The sequence below is a fragment of the Macrobrachium nipponense genome, chromosome 41 (genome assembly GCF_015104395.2).
Source record: "Macrobrachium nipponense isolate FS-2020 chromosome 41, ASM1510439v2, whole genome shotgun sequence".
Lineage (NCBI taxonomy): Eukaryota > Metazoa > Arthropoda > Malacostraca > Decapoda > Palaemonidae > Macrobrachium > Macrobrachium nipponense.
The window spans coordinates 30,090,033-30,114,209 of NC_061102.1; the positions used below are offsets into that span (position 1 = coordinate 30,090,033).

The window sequence follows — 24,177 nt, forward strand, 5'->3', positions numbered from 1 at the left end:
CTTCAAACGGAAAAGTGTCAAAATCCAAAATCTAACCTGACTGCTCAAAACTGAACTTCAGTTGAGAGCAGGCAGAAAAGAATTGAACTCCCTGCTGAAGTTGTTCCTCTCTTACCCTGAAAGTGGGCGGGGTCCAGTTCATCTACACTGACACAAACGTTACCACGATTTTCAAAATTTCTAAGCTGCCAGTGAGTGAAACTGTGAGCAATGTAGTTACTTGGTAAATTACATATAGAATTAAGTAATAGTTTGACCTGATTCTCTTACTAGTATTTGAATTTCTGGGTGTGAATGTATCATTTTCATGCTAATCAGGTTATATTATCAAGGCAGATCAAATTAAGTTACATTTACTTCACCCATAAGTAAATGCCCAAAGTAACTTGCTTTTGTAGAAACAGAATGGCATAATTCTGAAGTTAATTCTAACTGGGCCATGAACTCCTGGAAGGCAATAATTACTTAACATTACATATAGCCAAATCCACTCATACAACAAATTGAAAATGCACTAGAATTAGGTACAATTCTTTTCATGATACATCGAAATTGAGAACTGGATATGTGGTGGGCAGATAAACACTAATCCCAATTACAATAGCTGAAAATGACAAACCCACATAAATAATGATGAGAGACAAGTAAAGACCAACTGCCTCTCTCAAAATATTTCAAAACAAACATTAGATCCTTCATGAAAATAAGAAAGATACTGAGTTAATATAATAATTCTACACTGTACTTTATATATGAAGATTCCATTACACCATGTTACTGTACACCAGTGATGTTCATCATATGACTGCCCATAGTGTAGACACAGATAACTCCAAGTTACCAGCTGAATCAAAACATTTACTTTCCTATACTGATGGGAGGAAAGAAGAGACAAATGGAGTTATGCTCACCATCTGTAGAAGAGGAATGAATGTGTGTATGTCATCAACATTCCAAACCAAAGTGTGAGGCTATCTAATGTCATCATTTGTTTCATACATACTAAGCTTAGCACTAACCTTTGTTGAACGATGTCTATTTGTACCACAGGGGCTTCCCTCTATCATGTTCCAAGCCACAAATTTATTATCTTCTATAATCCAGTCCAGCCACACACTGCAAAATAAAGGATTTTGACGTAGGAAAAATCTATTTCTGGGCGATTGGTTCGTGTCGCCCAGCGAAATAATCCTTTAATTCATTATTTCTTAGGTAAATGATCTAACAAATACCAGAGAATAAACAAAATAAAGAAAAGGTCAGTATAACTGACTCGCTCACCCACAAGGAGGGCGTCGGTATGAACACTAGGGCGAGTGAGACCACTACCACGAACTTCTTGTCAATTAGAAATTTCCTACAACAAAATCCCACAAAAAGAGAGCCGACACACAGAACGGGGAAGCAACTACTACTACTACAACCCACGCTTAGGTGACTGCCGCACCTCTGGTGGCCATCCTGAAGTTAGCAATCAATCTTGAGCGAAGGGTTGGGAAGAGGTGGGATTTCGCTGGGCGACACGAACCAATCGCCCAGAAATAGATTTTTCCTACGTCAAAATCCTTTTTCTGGGCTCAGTTCGTGTCGCTGCGCGAAATTGTACCAGAGAATTAGCACAAGATTGAAATAAAGGAGGTCTCAATAAAACTTAAAATTCAACTATATACTATAATTGTAAGAAAATATATATACAATTGTTCATACAATCTGGATAAAGAACAATACTTAAAAGTAACTTATAGCTAACATATATACAAAGGCTTACATCAGTTATATGTTGAATTGAAATAAACATGTGTGTGACAATCATAGTTTAAAACACACTAAGTAAGTATTAATAAACATTAGCAGTAATTGTAATAAATCATGTGTGAGCAAACTTAAACTAAAGACACACCAAATAAGTTTCATAGATATTAATTAATCAATACAATAACCATTGTTAATGGGGATGTGGCACCCTAGCATAAAAATAAGGGGACCACATCCTAAAGATCAGTATGTACAATCAATTGTGGGTGACCCTAGCAAAAAAATAAGGGACACCCACTAAACCATCACAAGAGCAGCTAAGACTCAAGGGCAAACGTAGATGAACATGGTAGGCTAGACAAACTGTTGGCTGAGATAGGTAGAAAGGAGATCTGGATCTTCAACTAAACTACTGAGCAGAGTCAGGGGAAACTATGTTACCCGCTGCAACTGCTGAAAATTTTAGAGATTCCAAAGACTGTAAGTAGTGACGCTTAAATACTGTCGGCGATTTCCATCCAGTATATTTTTTCAAATCATCAAAATTCATATGTTGAAAGTAATTGATTGAGGTGGCTACTGCCCTGACATCGTGTGCCTTGGGGAAGGATTCAGGATTAGCTTGCTTAATAAAGTATAGGATCTGTTGCCTGATACCTTTAATTGATAAAGTACCACCTTTTTCTCTTCTAAAGAGAGGACCCGAAGAGGATGGGGATGTCCTGGACAGAAAGGCTCATAAGGTCGTTACTGGACAAAGAGAAAGATCTTGGGGAAGGGGTACAACCTTCCATGGTTCCCACCTCAACAAAGGATCCTCATTCTTTGCTAAAAAGCTGCGATCCGGAGAAAGCAGAACTTCTCCTGAAGGAAGAAATTCTACATGACCCGCATCTCTGGATAACGCCGACAGTTCTGAAATTCTAGCTCCTGAAGCCAAGCTTAATAAAAACAATGTTTTTCTTAAGAGCATTATAAATGAACATGTCGTATTATTTGTATCCGAAGCCATTAGAACATCATTTAAGAAAAACCATGACACTGAAGTAGGCCTTACTGAAGGTCTAAGTCTAGCACAAGCCTTGGGAATAGACGAAAAGTAAGAATCTGTTAAGTCTATGTTAAAACCCAATTGAAAAATCTTCTTCAAGGCTGACTTGTTTGTCGTAATAGTACTAGCTGCTAATCCTTTTTCAAATAAGGATCTGAAAAAGGATATAGCCAAATTGATTGTCATGATTTTAATGTCTGCTTCCCTCAGGAAGGATGCCAACTTTTTAACTGCAGCATCATACTGCCTTAAAGTTGAATCTCTTTTATCCGATTCCAGGAAAAGGATATTTCGTGGATCGATATTTGCATCTCTCTTGCCCGCAAACTTCATGAAGTCCATAAAGTTAGGGTTTTGAGAATTCCTGAGGAAGCGAACACAGTCTTCATTTGTACTGACTGGGAGAGTCTGGGATTGGGAATTCGAAGAGGACAAAGACCCAATTCCAGGATCAAGGGGTACCAGTTGCTCTTCGGCCAGTCCGGAGCTACTAGAGCTACCTGACCCTTGAACGTCCTCAGTTTGTTCAGTACTTTCAGGAGAAGATTCACCGGAGGAAAGACATAAATCTTCTCCCAGTTGTTCCAATCTATGGACAGGGCGTCCGTGGCATAGGCCAGAGGGTCCAGGTTGGGAGCCAAACATAAGGGGAGTTTTGTGGTTCGTTTGAGATGCAAACAGAATCTACTTGCAGGCCTGGTACCCTCCGGAGAATCCATTGGAACGAACTGTTGTCCAGTGACCATTCTGACTCCAGAGGAACTGAACGGGATAGAGCATCTGCTATGACGTTTCTCACTCCGGCCAGATGGGTGGAGGAGAGGTGCCAACTGAACTTGTCCGCCAGGGAAAAGATGGCTATCATGACATGATTCAGGTGTCTTGACTTGGAGCCTCCCCTGTTTATACAATGAACTACCACTGCGCTGTCCAGAACTAACTTTATATGAGAGTTCTTTGGTGGACGTAACCTCTTCAGAGTCAGGAACACTGCCATTGCTTCCAATACATTTATGTGAAGCTGGCGGAATTGGGGTGACCATGTTCCCTGAACTTTCTTGAACTGAGAATATCCTCCCCAGCCGCTTAATGAAGCGTCTGTGTGGATAGTGATTCCCGGAGGGGGAAACTGAAGGGGTACTGATATGGACAGGTTCTTTAACTTTGTCCAAGGGCGCAGACGATTCCGTAGAATCTGTGGTATTGATGATAGCTTGTCCCTGGATCTGACATTTGCTCGCGAGCGCCAGATCCTGGTTAAGTCTTTCAGTTTGGCTTTCATCAAGATGTTTGTCACTGAGGCAAATTGGAGGGAACCCAGGATTCTTTCCTGGTTTCTCCTTGAAGCATATTTGTACTTTAGAAATTGTTTCACTACTTCGCTATTTCTTTCCTCTTGGCTGATGGAATCGACAGAGTATGGGAGGATAGATTCCATTGGATGCCCAGCCATTGAAAGTTGGACTCCGGAGTGAGTCTTGACTTTGTCCTGTTTATCTGGAACCCCAGATATTCCAGGAATTGAATGACTTTCATTGTGGCTTTGCGACATTCCTCGACTGTTGGAGCCCAAATCAACCAATCGTCGAGGTACGCTACTACCATTATCCCTTGAGACCTCAGTTGTTGAACGACTACTTCCGCCAATTTCGTGAACACTCTGGGTGCTACATTCAGACCGAAAGGAACTACCTTGAAGGAGAATGCTTGATCTCCTAGTCTGAAGCCCAGGTAAGGGCGAAAGTGTCTTGCAATAGGGATATGATAGTATGCGTCTGTAAGATCGATAGAGGTGGTGACGGCCCCACGGGGAAGTAAGGTCCGCACCTGCGAGAGTGTCAGCATTTTGAACTTGTCGCAGCGAATGGCCAAGTTTAAGCGGGACAAGTCTAAGATTACCCTTCTTTTTAATGAGCCTTTCTTTGGTACGCTGAACAAGCGACCCTGAAACTTTAATCTGTTGACTCTCGCTATTGCTCCTTTCTGGAGGAGCTCCTCCGCATACTCCGTCAGTTCTTTCGATGGAAGTTGAAGGAATGGTCTGGGTGGAGGGGGGTCTCCAATCCAACTCCAACCCAGGCCCTTCGACACAATGCTCTGTGCCCATTTGCTGAATCCCCACCGATGCCGGAAGAGAAACAGCCTCCCTCCTACCTTGGAGATCTCACTGCTGCTGGGTCGAGTGACCTCCGCGGCCTCCACGGAAGTGCTTTCCCCTGTTGAGCGACCTTCCTGATCCTCACTGACGAAAGGATCCCCTAGCTCTACCTCCCCTGCCGAACCGGTCATAGTGTTGGAAGGCTAGGCCCTCGAACACCTGGTTAAAGGCGGGGGAGACAGCGTAGGAGGTGGAAGGCTGAGCCTGAGGGGAAATCACGTAAATGGGCTGAGCCGGAGTCTTCGAGGTAGAAGGCTGGCCTGATTGCACAATCGGCACAGCTGACACAGCTTGGTTAAAACGTTGAGGCTTCTTCTGGTAAGGCTGGTATCGTTTAGCCTTTTTCAGCTTCTTGCCTGCTGCAGACTGATCTTGGCGCCTCTTAGCAGTGAGGCCCCAACGATCCTTGAGGCTCTGATTGAGCCTTGTTGCCTCATTTTGGACCTCCTTGACCATTGCTTCTGGGAAGAGGTCTGCCCCCCAGATGTTTGAGGAAAGCAGCTTATTCGGCTCATGCCGAATAGTTGCTTCTTGGAGGACATGCTTTCGGCAATTGACTCTGGCTGTCACAAACTCGTACAGGTCCGATTGGACCGTATAAGTCTGTGACTTGGTCAATAACTTGAAGAGCGGCTCTGAAGCATAGGAAATAGCTGCTACTTCTGTCATTGCCATGGTGTTCATCGACCTGGCAAGCCTAGACTTGGCCTCAAACTCAGCTTGAATGAGGCTATCAGGAAGTCTAGGTAGCTTCTCGCCGAACTGGTCCATGGCGCAGTCCGGTTTGAGCTTACCTGCCGAGAAGGTGTTTGGCAGATCTTCCCACAAATCTCCAAGTGAAGGGAGCAAAGGAGAAGTGGGATCTGCTTCCCTTAACTGAGGTAAGGGTTCTCCCTTCAGGCCAGCTGGGATGGTGACAGTGGCGATCTTTGTTAAGAAGGGGAGAGGAGCCTCTTCCTCCATCGTAAAGATGGTGAAGGGACTCTTGAAAGCCTGAATCCTGGTGTTCGAGCAGTCCATCTCCTCTAGACACCGAAGCCACTCCCTTTGAGCCTGGTCCCGGGAGTACAGCACTGTCTCCCTCGGGACCTTATCCTCCCTAGTCATAGCTGCCTCCGTTAGTCTGGCGTAGCCAATGAACGGAGGTTGAAGGTTCTCCAGATAGAACTCGAAGTCTTCAATCCTTCGAGTGCCACAATCCGGGATGGAGATGAGTCCGTCCTGGAAAGGGGCGTATGAAGCCACTCTCCAGGGTTGTTCATTGAGAACGGAGGCACAGAATCATGGGGAGGAAGCTGTACTAGACCAACACCAGGTGCCGGAGGAGTAGCTTGAGGGGCCTGGTTGAACCCGGAAATTATGTTCTCCTGTGTCGTGATCCTTTCGGATAACTGGGAGAACATCTGCTCCATACTGTTCCTCAAAGAGCCTACCAAGTCCCCCATCTGCTGGATCATCCCAACGGAGAAGGCGTTGGGATCAAAGGCCAGAGCCGATGCAGAGGTGGAAGGGTAACTCGGTAGAGGTACCTCAGGAGGAGGAGAGACCGTTGACTCCGCCGGAGTACGGGGCCTCTCCTTGGAGGACTTGCTCTTGGAGGACCTAGAGCCTGAAGGAGAAGATTTACCCTTCTCTGCTCCGGGTGATTTGAAGCCGAATGACTTACGAGACGATGACGCCGACGAAGTCTTTTTTGGACCGACGACGACCGACGCCTTCCGTTTATTGGTTTTTCTGCGTCTCTGTTGCCCCCTTCACCCTTGGGTTTTCAACAGAAGCGCTAGGCGTAAGATACTGGAGCTCAGCTCCTGGTTCAAAAGCCTTGGAAGGAAGCAGTTAGATATAGCGGGAGAAGAAGATCCAGAGGCGCCCAAGGGAAGCCCTTGGGCGGGGGTCCAACGTACCTACCTCGACCAACAGGTCGTCCACACCTACCATCGGTTCCACATTCAGGTCCAACGTCGCGACTTCCGCCGAGATATCCTGGCCTGGTTCCTTCATGCATGCGGCGACCTGCCGCTGGATTGCCGTCATCGTCGGGGCTGCCTCCGCCGGGTCGACGTACCCCGTCGACTTGCCGCCGGGGAACAGCAGGACAGCCATCCTCTTTTCAAGAACGTAGGGCTTGTCCCTTGGCGGCGTTCTTGCCGAAGCCGCCGACCAAGCCCCCTCAAGGTTGCAAGGGCGGTCTCTCTAACAGCAGCAGCCTGTAAGAGAGGGTGTCTATTAGTTTTTAGTTTAAAGTTGAGGTTCAACCTTAGACTAAAATAGAGCTTTAAGCCTACACATTTTGGGCATATATTTCACAAAATATGGAGAACTTAAGCTTAAAAGATATATTTGAAACTTAAACTTAAGATATAATGCAGTATTTACATGCTATATATACAGCTGGAAATACTTACCCCGTCCAAAAACTGACTCACAAGATCATAGCAGATCGTACACGTTTCGTGGAACCAGACCTGCAGATTCCCGTGAGGAGTCGCGCACGGAGCGTGGGACCTGCAGACTTCATGTCCACAGGGGTCCTGGAGCACGGCGTTGCATCCTGGGTGCTCACAGTTGGTAGTCTGTAAGTGGAAGGATACATGAGTATCATTATAACACTTACAGGGCTACTCTAGAACTCCGTTGCATGCCAGAGAATGAAAAATTTTTGGGCATAACCCCTCCCCTACCGCCTTAATAGGCATAAAAAATAGCTCCGGTGTGAACCGGAGTAGGAAACAGAGGGCAAGGGAGGGACCCAGCTTAAGATAACTTATCAATAACTTATGATTAACTTAAGCATAAAATAGCACAAAATTCCGGAAGACGATTCCGAATCGCGGTGGTGTCCGTCTCCGCCGGTTGCGCCGGAGAGACGGGATGGTTAAGGCAAAGGAGACCGACTGTACGCCTGAGGTCCGCCAGTAGGCGGGGCACTAGCTCCCTCCCTCGCAATCGACAGGGGCTCCAGGAAGAAAACAGAGCACCGACAACAAGGGGAGGGGGCAAGAGGGCGAAACAGAACTCGAGCCTACAGCGGAGCGACGGAGCAACAAAGGAGGGGGGAGGCCAACCCCCCCACTTCGCCACAACGGAGCACCGTGAAGCAGAGAGACAAGGTCACTCCCAGTCCAGTGTCTGTCCAGCCTCCCCTACTCCCTCCGCATAGGGAGAGAGGGAGACAGGCCCGGATGGAGCGAGCAAGGACGGACCTCCCTCCCCCCAACTCTATGGGAGAGCGGGAGGAGGGCAGGGTGACTGGGACGGGCGTCTGGCTGTATCGCGATCACAGGGTGACCACGATACGATAACACGATATAAACAACGAAATCGATAGCCTAGGTTAATGCAACCAAACTGATCAGCAAGATGCAACAGCTGATGCAACAAAACTGATAATAAGGAAGCAACAAAACTAATGGGGACCATGATACCATAAACCTAGGCTAAGATAACGTACCAGACGCCCTAGGCTAACCAAAACCAAATAACATAATAAAATAATTAAAATAACACAAAAGTAGGGGAAATAAATATAGTAAGAGAAAAAATCCAGGAGTGTACGACTAACCCGAAAGAAAGTCTACCACTCAAAGCTAGCCTGGGCCGATAGTAAGAGCTATGGCTAGGGTCTGGATGGAAGAGATAATGCCTACGCAAGGTATAGAAAGACATGCATGGATGACATAAAACTAATGCAGGCTAGATCCCCTAACGAATAATAATCATAAAAAGGTCTAGAGACGCATAGAATAAAGGGAAGGTTCCAGGTATGGGAGACCGAGAACAAACCCGCCACGAGGCAGAACAATGCCGCCATGCTTCCGACCGAGAATCCGTATTTATACCTAAAAAACGGCAAATACTGACTCAAGGAAGGAAAAACTAAATAGGAACCTTTCGGAATACTTAACTTAGCTGATGCGATGGCTGAGCGTTCCATAATGGCAGAAAATCCTCAAAAAGGGCACGAAAACACAGAGCAAGAAAAAATGCGGCGTCTCGTAGACCTCTAACTTTAAAGGATGGCCACCAGAGGCGCGGCAGTCACCTAAGCGTGGGTTGTAGTAGTAGTAGTTGCTGCCCCGTTCTGTGGGTCGGCTCTCTTCTTGTGGGATTTTGTTGTAGGAAATTTCTAATTGACAAGAAGTTCGTGGTAGTGGTCTCACTCACCCTAGTGTTCATACCGACGCCCTCCTTGTGGGTGAGCGAGTCAGTTATACTGACCTTTTCTTTATTTTGTTTATTCTCTGGTATTTGTTAGATCATTTACCTAAGAAATAATGAATTAAAGGATTATTTCGCGCAGCGACACGAACTGAGCCCAGAAATTTAATTTCTTTATAATGTCAACAATTGACAAAATAAGACAAACTTTTCCCATGCTTTAATTGCCAGTCATTAATATTATGGAAGTTAAAGAGCATTATAATTAAAACAGAATAGCTGGTGATACCTAACTGCCCACTGTAGGAATGTTTGCTATATCATACATAAGGCAGATGCCTTTTCAACAGATATTGTAATCATTATCTCAAGTGGGGTCACAATTGAAAAACTGTAAAATACCATGCACTCTACTAAATATTATGTTTAAAAAACTTGATAAATATTCTCACACCAGCAATATGCTTATCTGAAACAAATTGCACACTGAGGCAAAAATGAGATAAACCTAAATACACATAGTATTTTGGTGGATAATATAGGTAAACATTTAATTTTTACTAAGAGTATGTTATATGCTAGACTTTTGAAGGTGCATCACCATCATAAAACTGTCATGACTGACAAGAGTTGAATAACCTACCATAAGGCAAAAAATGTAAGTTTAAAATGCATTTTAACACACCCAAACTAATGAACATGATAGCCTAGCTTAACCAGCTAAACATGCCTCAAATATTTCAATTAGCCTATACTTATGCAAAATCATTAACAATAAGCTTTTTTATGATAGAGTTGAATATCTCATGTAATTTATTGAATGTACTGCAATTAAAAAATAGAATGATTATACATGAACCACCCACTAACAGTCTACATTACAGGTAGGGTATAAGGCATCCTCTTCTGTATCTAGTCTTCCAATCACTTGACAAATAATTACCCCATTTCATCAACCAGCCCAATGGGTACCAATGACAAATATTTCAAAGCATCACTAATTCAGTTCTTATTCTTTAAGATGGTTGGGATAGTAGATTGTGAGTTTCTAAGTTACCATACAATGGCCATTATCTACCACTTTCATACTGATTTCTGTATTGTAGGTATCAGGATACATAATGTATCTTCACAATATATTCAGCAATAATTGTGAGTTTGGGTAGTTAAGAAAATTAATGACAGTGGCATCTCAACTTAACCAACACTTGGAGGTCTGCCCTTCCCAATAAGCAAGAAATATGATATTGTTATGATACAATAAAGTTTTATACATACTTACCTGGCAGATATATACTTAGCTATTAGACTCCGTCGCCCGACAGAATTTCAAATTTCGCGCACACGCTACAGGTAGGTCAGGTGATCTACCGCTCTGCCGCTGGATGGCAGGAATAGGAACCATTCCTGTTTTCTATCAGATTTTCTCTATACCATCTGTCTCCTGAGGGGAGGATGGGTGGGCAATTAATTGTATATATCTGCCAGGTAAGTATGTATAAAACTTTATTGTATCATAACAATATCATTTTTATACATTCAACTTACCTGTCAGATATATACTTAGCTGATTCACACCATTGGAGGAGGGTAAAAGACAGCTAATAACTGATTTAAACAGAAATCACAACATACGTTGTAGGTAATAAATAAATAAAACCTTGGTTCCTACCTGATTAGACTGAAGACTTCATGGTTAGTGCCCAGGAGTCTGCTTAGTCTCAAGAGCCTCAGCGAGATATTGATCTATTGCTAAGAGTTCTTGTAGGTCTGCCAAAGGGGTCTTATCCGCTTACTTGGCCGATCCTAGAAGGGCTATGTCAAAGGGTTTCGATCCGCTTATATGACAAGAACCTTCTTCAAGTAGCACAATTTCCGATCCCGATCACCTTAACCTAACGCCATGTTAGTTCTAAGATTGCAAGGAGTTATCCCCGAACCCTTTGCAAACAACCAATAACTCAATCACAAATACATTAGTACACTTAACTTTACGAAAGATAAATATAAAAATAGTTTTGTACAACCCAGCTTATAAGACCTATTCGCAGTCTCTTACTGGCAAAAGCAACGGCCGCCTGTGCAACATCAAGCACTCTTGCCAGTAGAAAACCTTGAAACTGTCTCAAAAGGGAGGTTTAAGTACACATACCAGACAAAGTCTTTTGTACAACCCGTCTTGTAAGGCATTTCATTTCAGTTCCTTAACATGAGAAAGCAAAGGCAACGGCTGCCTGTGCGACATCAAGCACCCTTGCCAGTAGAAAACCAGGAACCTGTCTCAAAAAGGAAGTTTTACGTACACTAAAAGACACAGTCTTTGTACAGCCCAGCCTTTGGAAGATATACCCACAGCTCCTTACTTAAACAAAGGCAACGGCCCCGCCTGTCGACATCAAGACCTATGTAAGTAGAAAACCGAGAACCCATCTCAAAGGGAAGGTTTACGTACAATTATATAATTATAATATTTAAACTTTTAAGGATCGGTATGCGTTCCAAGTCCCAGCACTGTATCCGCTGATACGAAAGGACCTAGAGAGAAGCATTTCTCATAGGTAATTCTAACATCTTTAAGGTAGTGCGATGTGAATATCGAGTTGCATCTCCAGTAGGTCGCATTAATAATGTCTTTCATGGACATGTTCTTCTGGAAAGATAAAGATGTGGCCACAGCTCTTACCTCATGAGCCTTTACTCGTAGAGTCTTTAAGGAATCATCTGCACATTTGCTGTGAGCTTCCGTAATTACACTTCTGACAAAATATGCTAACGCATTTTTGGACATCGGTCTCTTAGTATCACGAACTGCGCACCACAAACTTTGTTTACATCCCCACCCTAGCTCTTCTTTCTTTTTGAGATAGAAACTTAAGAGCTCTAACAAGGCATAACGTTCTTTCAATTTCCTCTCCCACCAAGGTTGAAAGACTTTTCACCTCAAAACTCCTAGGCCAGGGTTTTGAAGGGTTTTCGTTCTTGGCCAGAAATAGAGTCTGGAAAGAACTGATGGCTGCGTCTTTCTTAAAACCCACCCAAGAGTCGAGGGCGTGGATTTCACTTGTTCTTTTAGCCGTAGCTAAGGAAAGGAGGAAAATGCATTTTCTCGTCCAATCTCTGAACGAGGCACGGTTGGGAGGTTCAAATTTCTCTGAAGAAAGGAATTTAAGCACTATATCTAGATTCCAGCTTGGAGGAACCGAGGATATAGATTTAGATGTTTCAAACAATCTTATTAGATCGTGTAGATCTTTGTCTTCCGCCAAATTTAAACCCATGTTTCTAAAAACTGGAGAGAGCATGCTTCGGTATCCTTTTATAGTGGAAACCGATAGATGGGATTCCTCTCTAATGAATAACAAAATCGGCCACATTGGTCACAGAGGTATCGGAGGAGGACAGTTTATTCTTCCTACACCATCTTCTGAACACATCCCACTTCGATTGATAGACCCGAATAGTTGACGATCTTCAGGCTCTAGCAATTGCTTTCGAAGCTTTGCTTGAAAAGCCTCTCGCTCTGACCAATCTTTCGATAGTCGAAAGGCAGTCAGAGCGAGAGCGGGGAGGTTTTGATGGTACCTCTCGAAATGGGGTTGTCTGAGAAGATCTATCCTGTTTGGAAGATATCTTGGGTAGTCCACTGTCCATTCCTGTACCTCTGTGAACCAATCTTGAGAGGGCAAAAACGGGGCGATGAGAGTTAGTCTCGTCCCTGTTGATGCTACAAATTTCTTCATTACTACTCCTAGTAGCTTGAATGGAGGGAAGGCGTAAGCATCGAGGCCTGACCACTCCAGTAGCATGGCATCCACCGCTATCGCTCTCGGGTCTTCCACTGAAGAGCAGAAGTTCTCTATTCTCTTTGATAGGAATGTCGCAAATAAATCTATTTGTGGCCTACCCCACAGGGTCCACAGGCTTTGACACACTTGCTCGTGGAGAGTCCACTCGTGGGGAGAACTTTGATTTGTCTGCTGAGTTCTGTCTGCCCTGACATTCTTTTCTCCCTTCACAAATCTGGTTAGGAGGGTAATGTTCTTCTCCTTCGCCCATGACAACAGATCTCTCATTATTTCGTAAAGGGAAAACGAGTGCGTCCCCCCCTGTTTTCTGATATAAGCCAACGCCGTGGTATTGTCTGCGTTGACTTGTATCACCTGATTTCTTACTTCTGTTTCGAAGGACTTCAGTGCCAGGAACACTGCGTACAGTTCTTTGGCATTTATGACAATCCTTTTGCTCTTTTCTCCCCATTTGCCCGACACTTCTCTTACTCCTAGAGTCCGCTCTCCCCATCCCATCTCTGAAGCGTCTGAGAACAAGATTTGGTCTGGGTTCCGAACCTCTAGAGACATTCCCTCGTTCTTTTCTAGAGGGTGCAGCCACCACTTTAGGTGTTTCTTCACTTCTAAGGGAATCGAGAAAGTGTCCGACAGTTGCCCCTCTTTCCAATTCCATGATCGTCTTAGGAAGAATTGAAGCGAGCGTAGATGAAGTCTCCCTAGGGACACGAACTGTTCTAGGGAGGAAAGAGTCCCTAGAAGGCTTAGCCACTCCCTCGCTGAACTCCTTTCTTTCTTTAGGAAGGTCGTGACCTTCTGAATCCCTCGAAGTATTCTTTCCTGGGAAGGAAAAGCCCGAAAATCCCAAGAATTCATCTGAATCCCCAAATAGACTAAGTCCTGACTGGGGACCATCTGCGATTTCTCGAGATTCACGAGCAATCCTAGAGATTTTGTCAAATCCAGTGTTTTCTGTAGATCCTCCAAACATTGCTTTTGTGATCTAGGTATAGGGAGATGTTTATGCCTTCCAGATGTAGCCATCTGGCTACGTTCCGCATCAGATACGTAAATACCTGCGGAGCTGTGGAGAGGCCGAAGCACAAGGCCCTGAACTGGTAGATCTTTCCTTGCATCATAAACCTGAGATACTTCCTCGATGATGGGTGAATTGGAACATGAAAGTAGGCATCCTGAAGGTCCAGCGAGACCATCCAGTCTCCCTGACGCAGGGCTGAAAGCACCGAGGAGGAATACCGAGTCTCCATGGAGAACTTCTTCTTTTCCACGTAACGGTTCAGGATGCTCACATCCAGGACCGGTCTCCATCCTCCTGATGCTTTCGGTACTAAGAACAGGCGGTTGTAAAACCCCGGGGAGAATGGATCCTGAACCTCTTCTATTGCCTCTTTGTTCCTCATCGTTATTACCATCTGAAGAAGTGCCTCTCTCAAAACAGGGTCCTTGTACTTTGCCGACAGTTCCTTTGGAGATGTTGACAAAGGCGGTCTGTCTAGAAAGATTATAATGTATCCCTTTTCCAGAACAGACAAAGTCCAAGGGTCAGCTTCTCTTAATGCCCAGGCCCCTACAAAGTTTAGGAGTCTGGCCCCTACAGATGTTTGGAGGACTTCATTGTTACTTAGACTTCTTGAAGGTCCGAAAGGAGGACCTTCCTCGCTTATCTGAAGTCTTCCTTTTAGTTGGAGGTCGAGAGGTGGAGCCTCTCCGAAAGGGCACAATAGGCGTACGAGTAGCCTTCTTTGCAACTGGTACTGCTGGCCTTGTCTTCTTGGTGGATTGAACCAAGAGGTCTTGGGTTGCCTTTTCAGAAAGAGACCTTGAGATATCCTTCACCAGGTGAGAAGGGAAAAGGAGATCCGAGAGAGGAGCATACAAGAGGGCTGACCTCTGGGAAGGAGATACCGCTTTCATTAGGAACAATCCAAACAAAGACCTCTTCTTCACAATTCCCGATCCAAATAGGGATGTCAGCTCTCCCGAACCATCTTGTACTGCCTTATCCATACAGGATAATATACTATGTAAAACTTCCGGGTCCAAAATGTCCGGATCTTTGGCCTTTTTTGCCAGCACCCCAAGGGACCAATCCAGGAAGTTAAAAACTTCCAATACATGGAAAAGTCCCTTAAGGTGCTGATCCAACTCGGGCATGCTCCAATAAGTTTTCGCCGAGTTCAGAGCGTGCCTCCTCGATGCTTCAACTAAGCTAGAAAAATCAGCTTCCGCGGAAGATGGGAGCATAAGCCCCATTGCTTCCTCCGTTCTATACCATATGCCTCTCCTACCTCTGAGCTTACAGGGAGGAGAGCAATAAACTGTCTTTAAAGCTTCTTTCTTCGAGCTCATCCATGTATTTAAGGATTGAAGCGCCTTTTTCATTGAAATGGCTGGCTTCATCTTTAAATATGAAGAGGACTTCGGAGTTTTTGTACTCGAGAAAAGAGATCTAGGAGAAGGAGGAGCTGCAGGGCTTAGTGAATCTCCAAACTCTTGAAGGAGAAGAGAAGCCAATACTTTATAATTGGAAACACCCTCGTTGGTTGGGGTTTCCTCCTCCGACACGTCTTCCAATTCTACCATAGAAGAGGAGCTAGTTCTTTTGGAAGAATCTCTATCTGGTGATCTTGCTTCCTTAGGAGAAATACTTCTGGAAGGAGAGAGACTAACAGATCTAGAAGTCTTCTCTTTCCTTTCCACTGATCTTCCCTGAGACATGGAAGTGGAAACTGTCACTTTCGAAGGACCAGGTTCTCTTTCTGGAGTTCGATTCTCCCTAGCATGAGATGGACCTCTAATTCCAGGAGAATCACTATTAGAAGACACTATATGTCTACCTGGAGTTCCGCTCCTGGAAGGCGCCTGGCGCCTTAATGTCCCTTTGGATAGCTCCTTGTTACTGACTGGCGCTTCTCGCCTGGCTGGCTCTTCACGCCTGATTTGCGCCTCGTGCCTGGCTGGCGCCTCACGCCTGGTTGGCTCCTCGCGCCTGGCTGGCGCCTCGCGCCTGGCTGGCGCGCGCCTGGCTGGCGCCTCGCGCCTGGCTGGCGCCTCGCGCCTGGCTGGCTCTTCGCGCCTGGCTGGCACTTCACGTCTGTCTTGCGCCTCATTTGAGTGAATATCAGTATCCCTGAATGTTCCTTTTCTGTTATCCGGAGCTTCTGCAAACCTTTTACAGTTGTCATATTCATCTGAAGAAAAACCACTTCCCGGCTCTTCGCACCTGGATGGTGTACTGCGCCTGGCCGGCGCCTGGTGCCTGGCTGGCGCCTCGCGCCTGATAGGCGCTCCACTTCTGGTAGGCGCTTCGCTCCTGGCTGGCGCTTGAGCATGGCATTTAGTGGGTCTATGTAAGATAGACGAAACTGAAGACTCCTCATCTGATGAAGAAACTTCCTTTCTTGGAATTTCATAATAAGGAGCCTTAGATTTCTTTACCAGAAGACGAGAATCCTTTCTTCTGGGAGGATCTCTAGATAGGACTCCGACCAGAGAAGCAATTGACTCCTGCATATTCTTCAATATTCTCGTAGTTTCAGTCTTTTGATCTAAAGGAGGGGAAGGAGAGCAGTCTTTCTCCAGTTCCCATAACTTTGCAGGAGACAGCTTTCTTTTTGCTTTCTTGCTCTCTGACGGCAAATCCTCCGAAAATTGTTCCGGATTCGAATTTAATCTAGTTTCTCCCCAGTTCCTTTTCAGGGGACGAGAAAGATCCGCAGATCTCCATCCTCGCTTGGGGGAAGAATTTTCAGATGAAGAAAAACATTCACGGAGAACGCTTTTTCTATAGCGTTCTTTGGCAGACTGCGGTGTTACAGATTTTGCCGAAGAGACGTCTGACTGGTGGGGATTCTCCACAACCTCCGTACGGCTTTTGACATTCCTTCTCCTCTGGGCTTGGGAGCTTGAAAGAGGTCTAGGCCTGGGAGCGTTGTGGAGCCAATCAGACGCCTCCTCCACTGCACTGGGGACACTCAAATCACTATCCACAGCACTAATATTCTGTTTACCTTCAATAGCTGCCATTTTACGCTCCATTTTCATAAGGGCGGCCTTATGACTTGCAATTTCCGAAGCAGATTCCGTAGGATCTGCATTCGGTGAAGGTCCTGAAATATTAGAAGGAGCAATCATATTAGAAGAGGGTACAAAATTACTCACCACGTCACTAGACAGAGAGCTAGGCTTGGTTTTGGAAGAAGACTTCCTTAACCGGTCTCTCTCTAACTTCTTCAAGTAAGAAGTTAGAGACTTCCACCCTTCAGCACTTAAACTCTCACATTCACGACAAGTGTTATCGAAAGAACATTCATACTTTCTACACACTCTACAAACAGTGTGAGGATCAACCAAAGCTTTCGGCATCCTCACCTTGCACCCTTCATTCACACACATTCTCACCACATTTCCAGAGTCAGACATCATGATGAAAAAATCCAATACAAATCCAAACAACAATCCACAATAGCGTATGCCAGTCCAACGATCCAAATACGTCACCAAAAGGTCCAAAACGAAGATCAATGCGATTCAAAAAACGAAATCCAGCCGGAGATACCAACAACGATGTTGCCAGTATGGCCGACAGAGAAAATCTGATAGAAAACGGGAATGGCTCCTATTCCTGCCACCCAACGGCAGAGCGGTAGATCACCTGACCTATCTGGCAGGTAAGTTGAATGTATAAAATCATAAGGTAACATAAACTGGAATATAGCCAACCAAATACAGAACACAGGAGTAATTTATTTAACTTACAGCATGTATCAATTCCATATCAAATAATTAAAATCCTATCCTAACTAGTATTTTGTAATATTCAGTTAATTTCAAAAATTAATTTGCTTATTCAATTTCAGAAATATATCTATAAAATGCATAGACAATTGCATTATTCTACCTACTTACTGGGTACACATACAAGATGTGTAAAATACATGATAATAAAGCAATATTAAAAACCATAAACATCTTTGTCTCTTTCTTTTAACATAAGTTACAAGATTTTACACTAACCTGATGGGGTGATAGATTGGGATTACAGTATACCTTATTTTGGGGGCACCTCTCACACTAACACAACAAGAACTTGAAATTGTCTAGTTATTAAACTCTTTGTACTGAAGTTATAGCCTCTTGTAAGGCATTAATATAAGTAACATACTTATTACAAATGAATAAAATCTACTATGACTGTAAATATCATTTAAGATATACTACTATACAAAAAAAAAAAATGTCACATTGTTTACCTTCACTTACAGTTCATTTGGAAGCTCAACTGAAATACTGTAATGTAAACTATCAGCTCAAATAATATCTCTGAAGGATTGTGAGGATGATTTTGTTTGTCCCATCCTAAACTATTTTGTCATGCAGTTTCCCTAAAATACTTGTACAAACACAGTTCTTCTTATTCAACCAATATATTGTAAATGTACATTCTAGAATATGACAAAATCTATGAGCACTGTACAGTAATCACCTCACAAAATTATCAAATGCAGATACTCGTCATTTAACGACATACTCATTTTACGACAACTCGGAGTTATGACAACAACATGAAGAGAGAGAAAGAAAAAACCATAAAATGAAAATAAAAATATTGCCTATGGTGGCCAAGAGAAAGGCTATTCAGTGCCCAATAATCTAGCTAAGCCTAGGTTTTGAAAACCTTAAAATCTATGTCTAAAACAATAAATAAGGCTTTATTATACTTTGTAAAGAGAAGATATACAGTTGAACCTCTTGAAGTCGGCACTCTATGGTCTGGGATCTCCCCTGGTTGGCTTGATTCAGCCGCCATTAGTTCGTTGCGTGGCCAAACAGGTGGCGCCACATTTGTTTACAACTTCAAGACAACAAAACTTATGCCATATCTCCTTTGTTTTAGCTGAATAATTCTTAGTAATGAAAAGAAAATGTGTGATGTTGAATATGTTTTTTATATTATCTTGAAAATAAATGTATTTTTTTAAATATTCCACTTGAAAATTCTCTACTAAGTCATACCTTTTAATCAAAACGATGAGACATTTGGCATGCACTAAGTATGCTTGAAAGACTTACATGTAATACAGTTTGATAATTTTTATACAACTGTGTATCTGCATACATATTCGATATGTTACCCATGAGATCAGATGATACTAGAGGTAAGAAGTGAAAGCATAAATCTTTATCAATGTTCGAAAATACTTATACCCTTAACATGTAGTTTAGAGTTCACTTTCCTCAATGGATGGCATTGTGCTTTGTTTACGTTTTGACGGCGACATTCAAATGCCTGTGATCACCAAAATTCATTTATTATTTTTTTCATCTCACTACCCTCACAAAAAAAATAAATGACAAAGAAACTAATAGCAATAATTATGAAATACCAAATTTAGAATATGAAAGTCACTGCTAAATAATGTGCAGATTCTGAGAAGAGTTTAGCACTGTATTGACTTAGTATTGTATTGACTTACTAGTAGGCTAACTCGGGAATGTAGGCTAAATGTGTTAAATAAAGTACACTATTTTAAAGAAAATTATACATTACAAAGTTATAAAATTTATGAGTAATAAAATAATAAAAAGCATTGTCAGAACTTTGCCAAGTAGTAGGCTATGTTGGAAACTAGTTCTGTATAACATATGACTGAAAATTAATGCTATTAGTCGAAATAAAGAGAATAACGGGTTTAACGACAAATTAGTTTAAAATCATGGTGTCGCTGGAAAAGAACCCCGTTGTAAACAAGGAGTACCTGTACTATAACAGTAATCACCTCAGAAAATTATCAAACAAACTAGCAAAATCCTTGGACAAAGTTGTCACAGTAACTTACCCAAGCACACCTCTGTATGGTTCATAATATGCCTGAATGTCTTCTTGAGTAATATTTTGATATGGACACAAAATGTACTCATACCTGGTAAAAAAAATAAAATTATGCACATAAATAGACAAAAAAGTGTTATAACATACTTGCAATAATAAAGAACTTTGTATTACTACCATTCAACATTAGTAATCTGGTGTTCACTGACCTGGACATCTGTATATCTACAGCATTCAATACATATGTACTTATATACATTACATACAATACATTTGGATAATATGATCAGCAATATGTAGTTTGGGTTAAGCTTTGCTACTGTGGCAAAGTTTTTAATGATTATTCTGCTTGTTATAGCTTTAATTTTTTTGGTTCTTTTATATTTAATATACACTAATTATAGAGACAACAAAAATAACTCTTAAATCTTTAGATTGCATATAATATTTTAAGTGCAAATTTTCATATACCAGCCCGGGTCATGGCATGATTTTGGAGTAGCCCAAAGGTAACACAGCCTAGGCTAGCCTGGTCACCATTTTCATATCAACACTGTATTTGTAAACCCTTTTGGATATAGTATGAATACAAGAGGGATTCCTGTAAGATGAAGGTACCTTTAAAAATACAAATAAAAATGTAAAAATAAATTGTTTTCTAGTTCTTACTGTTTACTCAATGACCATCTTTACAACATACATGAACCAAATAGGGATTCTTCATATCGTACAGTCAAGCTGTGACATTTTGTCTTTAGTTAAGCTGCTTTATACCAATCAGCTGGTATATAACATATTTTTCAAAAAGATTTTTCTTAAAATATTTGCTGCAAGGTATACAAAATTCATATATCACCAAAAACTAATCATTATCACTTACTTTGGGTCTCTGTGCTTAAAACATCTTCCAAGTAAGCTCTTCAAGTGATCAGGTCCTGAGAAATTTCCAGGTTTCATCCTCAACTGAAGTGAAGATTCAGGTTTAGGATCAAGTCCATTTAAATTACTGCTGAAACAAAGATAAACAAATATTGAATAGTTTGTTCGTATTCCTGCAAAGAGCATATGAGCAGCCTCCTTAGAGACCAGCTAACAATGAGGAAATTGATCTACATCTCCCTTGGAAGCCTCGCCGAAGGTGGCACAAACTTTGTGACTAAGTGACAACTCCTCCACGTAAATGGTTACAACAAAGGGATTAATGACTGAGATCTCTACAGGAGAAGGGGACACACAAGGGAAATCATGAGGAATATCCTTGAAAAGAAGACTCTCAATAGTCAATCCCCTTTCATTATTGTCCTAAGACCAAGAAGCAAGGAGAGAGCAATAAAGGCAGAGACAGAACCCCACATGCTTCTCTACACAAGGTCATACTATCGCTTTATTTCCATAGTGTTTAAAACAAATGTCTTATATACTATAAAGAGAACGGTTAATACCCTCCATGAAAACTTTATAGCAGTGTTTTTTATGTCACACTGGACTAATATTTGAAGGCATATTTTTCTTGGAAAATCATTTATGCATTACCTATATAGTAACAAGGTACTGCTAGAAAAAAAGTAATTAATATCTCGGTTACAATATTCCTGACACACAGAACAAACACTAAACACAGAAACAATAAAAATATTATTATACCAAGACTCACAGCCTAGTCTAGAACCAATACCACACAAAACAAAGACGTGAATTAGTAATGATATCTGAAAAACCAGAAGGGTTACCAGCACATAGGTAAGCTAATCACTTGCTACCCAACTTATTATACTAGCTATTAAGTATCAGCAAGCACTTCTAACTCATGCCAGGAATAAGCTACTTCTACCTAAAAGGCAGTGTTTTTGTATTCTGACAAGAACAAACACATGCACTCAAAACCGTTATGACATTGACAAACATTACTCAAGAAGCCTGTTATGTAAGAGACTGAAAAATTGAAGGGGCCCACCAAATAGCCCTAGGCTAATAGCTCTGGGCTAAAGAGAGGGCCTCCACAAATGGTTATACCTAGGTGATGAATATGGCAATGAAAATTCACATCTTTAAATAGCCTAGTCTACTCAACTACACTAGCTGTAGGGTAAATGACCAAGCGGCGACATAGGTAGTAGCCAATGATCCCAGAATGCGGCCAACTTCCCAGTAAAGAGTTGTGGACTGTCCTAGCAGCACAACGTGACGTCTATAGTAGCTAGCTACTCCTCTTGAAGAAAGTGTTTTCTCCTAAATTATGAAATAGGTAGTAATGGCATAATTCAAGTGCTTTTTCAGGATGTGGCCGTGTTCTGGGATCAGTGGCTGCTAGGTATGTCGCCACGGAATAGTCATAGCTAGGGTAGATCACCACGGCAGGCCAACCCTCATCACGGTGGACGGGTCTTATTCACTCGATATTTAATTGGTGAAACAAGAATACAATTGCAACTCTAAGCATACCATTTAAAAGACTGAAGTTTCGTCAACATAATGTGATATATGAAAGCCCCATACGAACTAAAATAAGCATGTGAGCTCTTCGTAAAATATGTTTTCAAGGCAGTTTTGAAATCCAATATGGCGGCTACGTTTTTCATGGAAGGTTCTGATCAGTGATGGCCACCATCTTTCCCCAGCCTTCCCAGCACTCATTTGAACAATGTTAGCGTATATATGTAACGTTTATTGATCTTACTCAAGATTGCAGTTGTAATCAGCACAATAAAACAACATTTTGTTGCCTATATTAGTGAAAGTAGTGACTTGTTATCCCGGGTTAGTTTGAACTGAATTCATTCTTACTTGTAATCGGTGGTTTTTTATCCTTACTGCCATCACAACTGAAACTCCACAGTGCTTATTTGAGTGTTATTATACACATGGTCTCAGTTCACTCCACATTGCACTTTGAAAACCCGTTGCTGTTTCTGGTTTCTAAGCGCGCGCGCCATAAACACAAGTTATGAACAGCAGACGACGACAGACGACGAAACTGCAAAGTTTATTCCCTAAACTGTTTACTTTACTCGTTATTTAGTTTAAATTTACTTTGTTATTTAAAAATTTTGATTTAATTCATGTATATTATCCCTTTTTTGCAACCAAATTACCCCGAAAAATTACAGATATTTCTAAAGTAGATAAAATCAAATGTTTCTAACGTTTTCGTACATCTGGCTGCCGAAAACCATAGAGGGACGAATACAGAAAAATGCATAGAGGAACGACTACGGAAAAGTGAATTATATACATGTTTTTTTTTTTTTTGCTTTTTTGTTTTTGCTAGCACTTTTCATTGATTTCAGTCTTTATTAGTATTTTGAATTTCCTTTAATAATCGTATGCCAGAAATAAATGTAACCTTTAATGTTTGCATGCTTTAATGTTTGCATGCTAAGAATGGCAAAATCATCGTTGCCACATTAGTGGAGGCTTCACACATACGCCGTTCCTTATTATAAACTGTTTCATGAATTCTAGTTGTCATAGTAATGCAGTAATGAATAAAATTGCTTTAATATTTATGTATATATACTTCCAATACAATAGCCATTTTTCACCAATTTCAAACGTCTTGTGTTTAGTCTTATACCCAGTTTGGAGGGTCAACACATACCGAATGGCAACAGAGAGAGAGAGAGAGAGAGAGAGAGAGAGATAGAGAGAAAGAAGGCGGAGAACGAAGAAGAAAAAGGGATGGCGGTGGGGGGGGAGGGGGGGAGGGTAGGTGGAGCTTTATAACGCGCTGTTCGTATCCATTTCTGCATAATGGAGTTTTTGTCTCTTGGTACAAGGACAAGTGTCGTTATTCTTTACAATTAGTGATTCACGATACCCTTATAAATTACGGCACTGGGTGTAATGCACTAAATATAGCAAAATCTCGTTCTGTTTACGAGTGTTCGTTACAGAAATAGGTATTGCCCAAAAACGTGCTTGCACTGTCTCTGAAACCCATAGTAGACATGCTGCTTAGTTGTCAATCAGTTTTTATAACCAAGTTATTTTTACAAGCTAGCTATTGAATAAATTTGTATTTTTCTCAGTCAAACATATGCCCCTCAATGCTAACTTTCCTCTTTTACGACTTTCTGGTCATTGCAAATTCGGCCCCATAATTTCTTATGGTGCGAAAACAGACAGAGGGCCCAGGACCGAAAACGATTGCATCACACTACGGCGATAATCCAGCAGTAAAACATCCTTCATATATCCAAAAAGTAAATAATAAAGATATATATGCGCATTACGATTATAACAATTACATGTATAGCTGATAACAATCTGCATGAATAACTGGTAAACTGTTCTGCAATGACAGTTGAGTATAGCAATTATTTACAATAGGTACGAAAGTCAAGATGTCGTGACGTCATAATACAGAACTTAAAAGAACGTTCTAATTCAGAAAAATAATTACTTAAATTTGAGTCAG

General features: G+C 42.1%; 1 protein-coding gene across 1 annotated transcript in view; it reads right to left on the reverse strand.

Moving 5' to 3' along the window:
* The window catches only part of LOC135212811 (N-acetylglucosamine-1-phosphotransferase subunit gamma-like), a 37,011-nt gene that overhangs the window by 11,728 nt on the left and 1,106 nt on the right, over nucleotides 1–24,177 (reverse strand). Inside the window, exons 2-4 of the mRNA XM_064246584.1 lie at nucleotides 20,641–20,769; nucleotides 19,768–19,851; nucleotides 1,020–1,116 (exon numbers count right to left, since the gene is read on the reverse strand). Of these exons, the coding sequence (XP_064102654.1) occupies nucleotides 1,020–1,116; nucleotides 19,768–19,851; nucleotides 20,641–20,769 (310 nt within the window). The remainder of the gene's footprint in view (nucleotides 1–1,019; nucleotides 1,117–19,767; nucleotides 19,852–20,640; nucleotides 20,770–24,177) is intronic.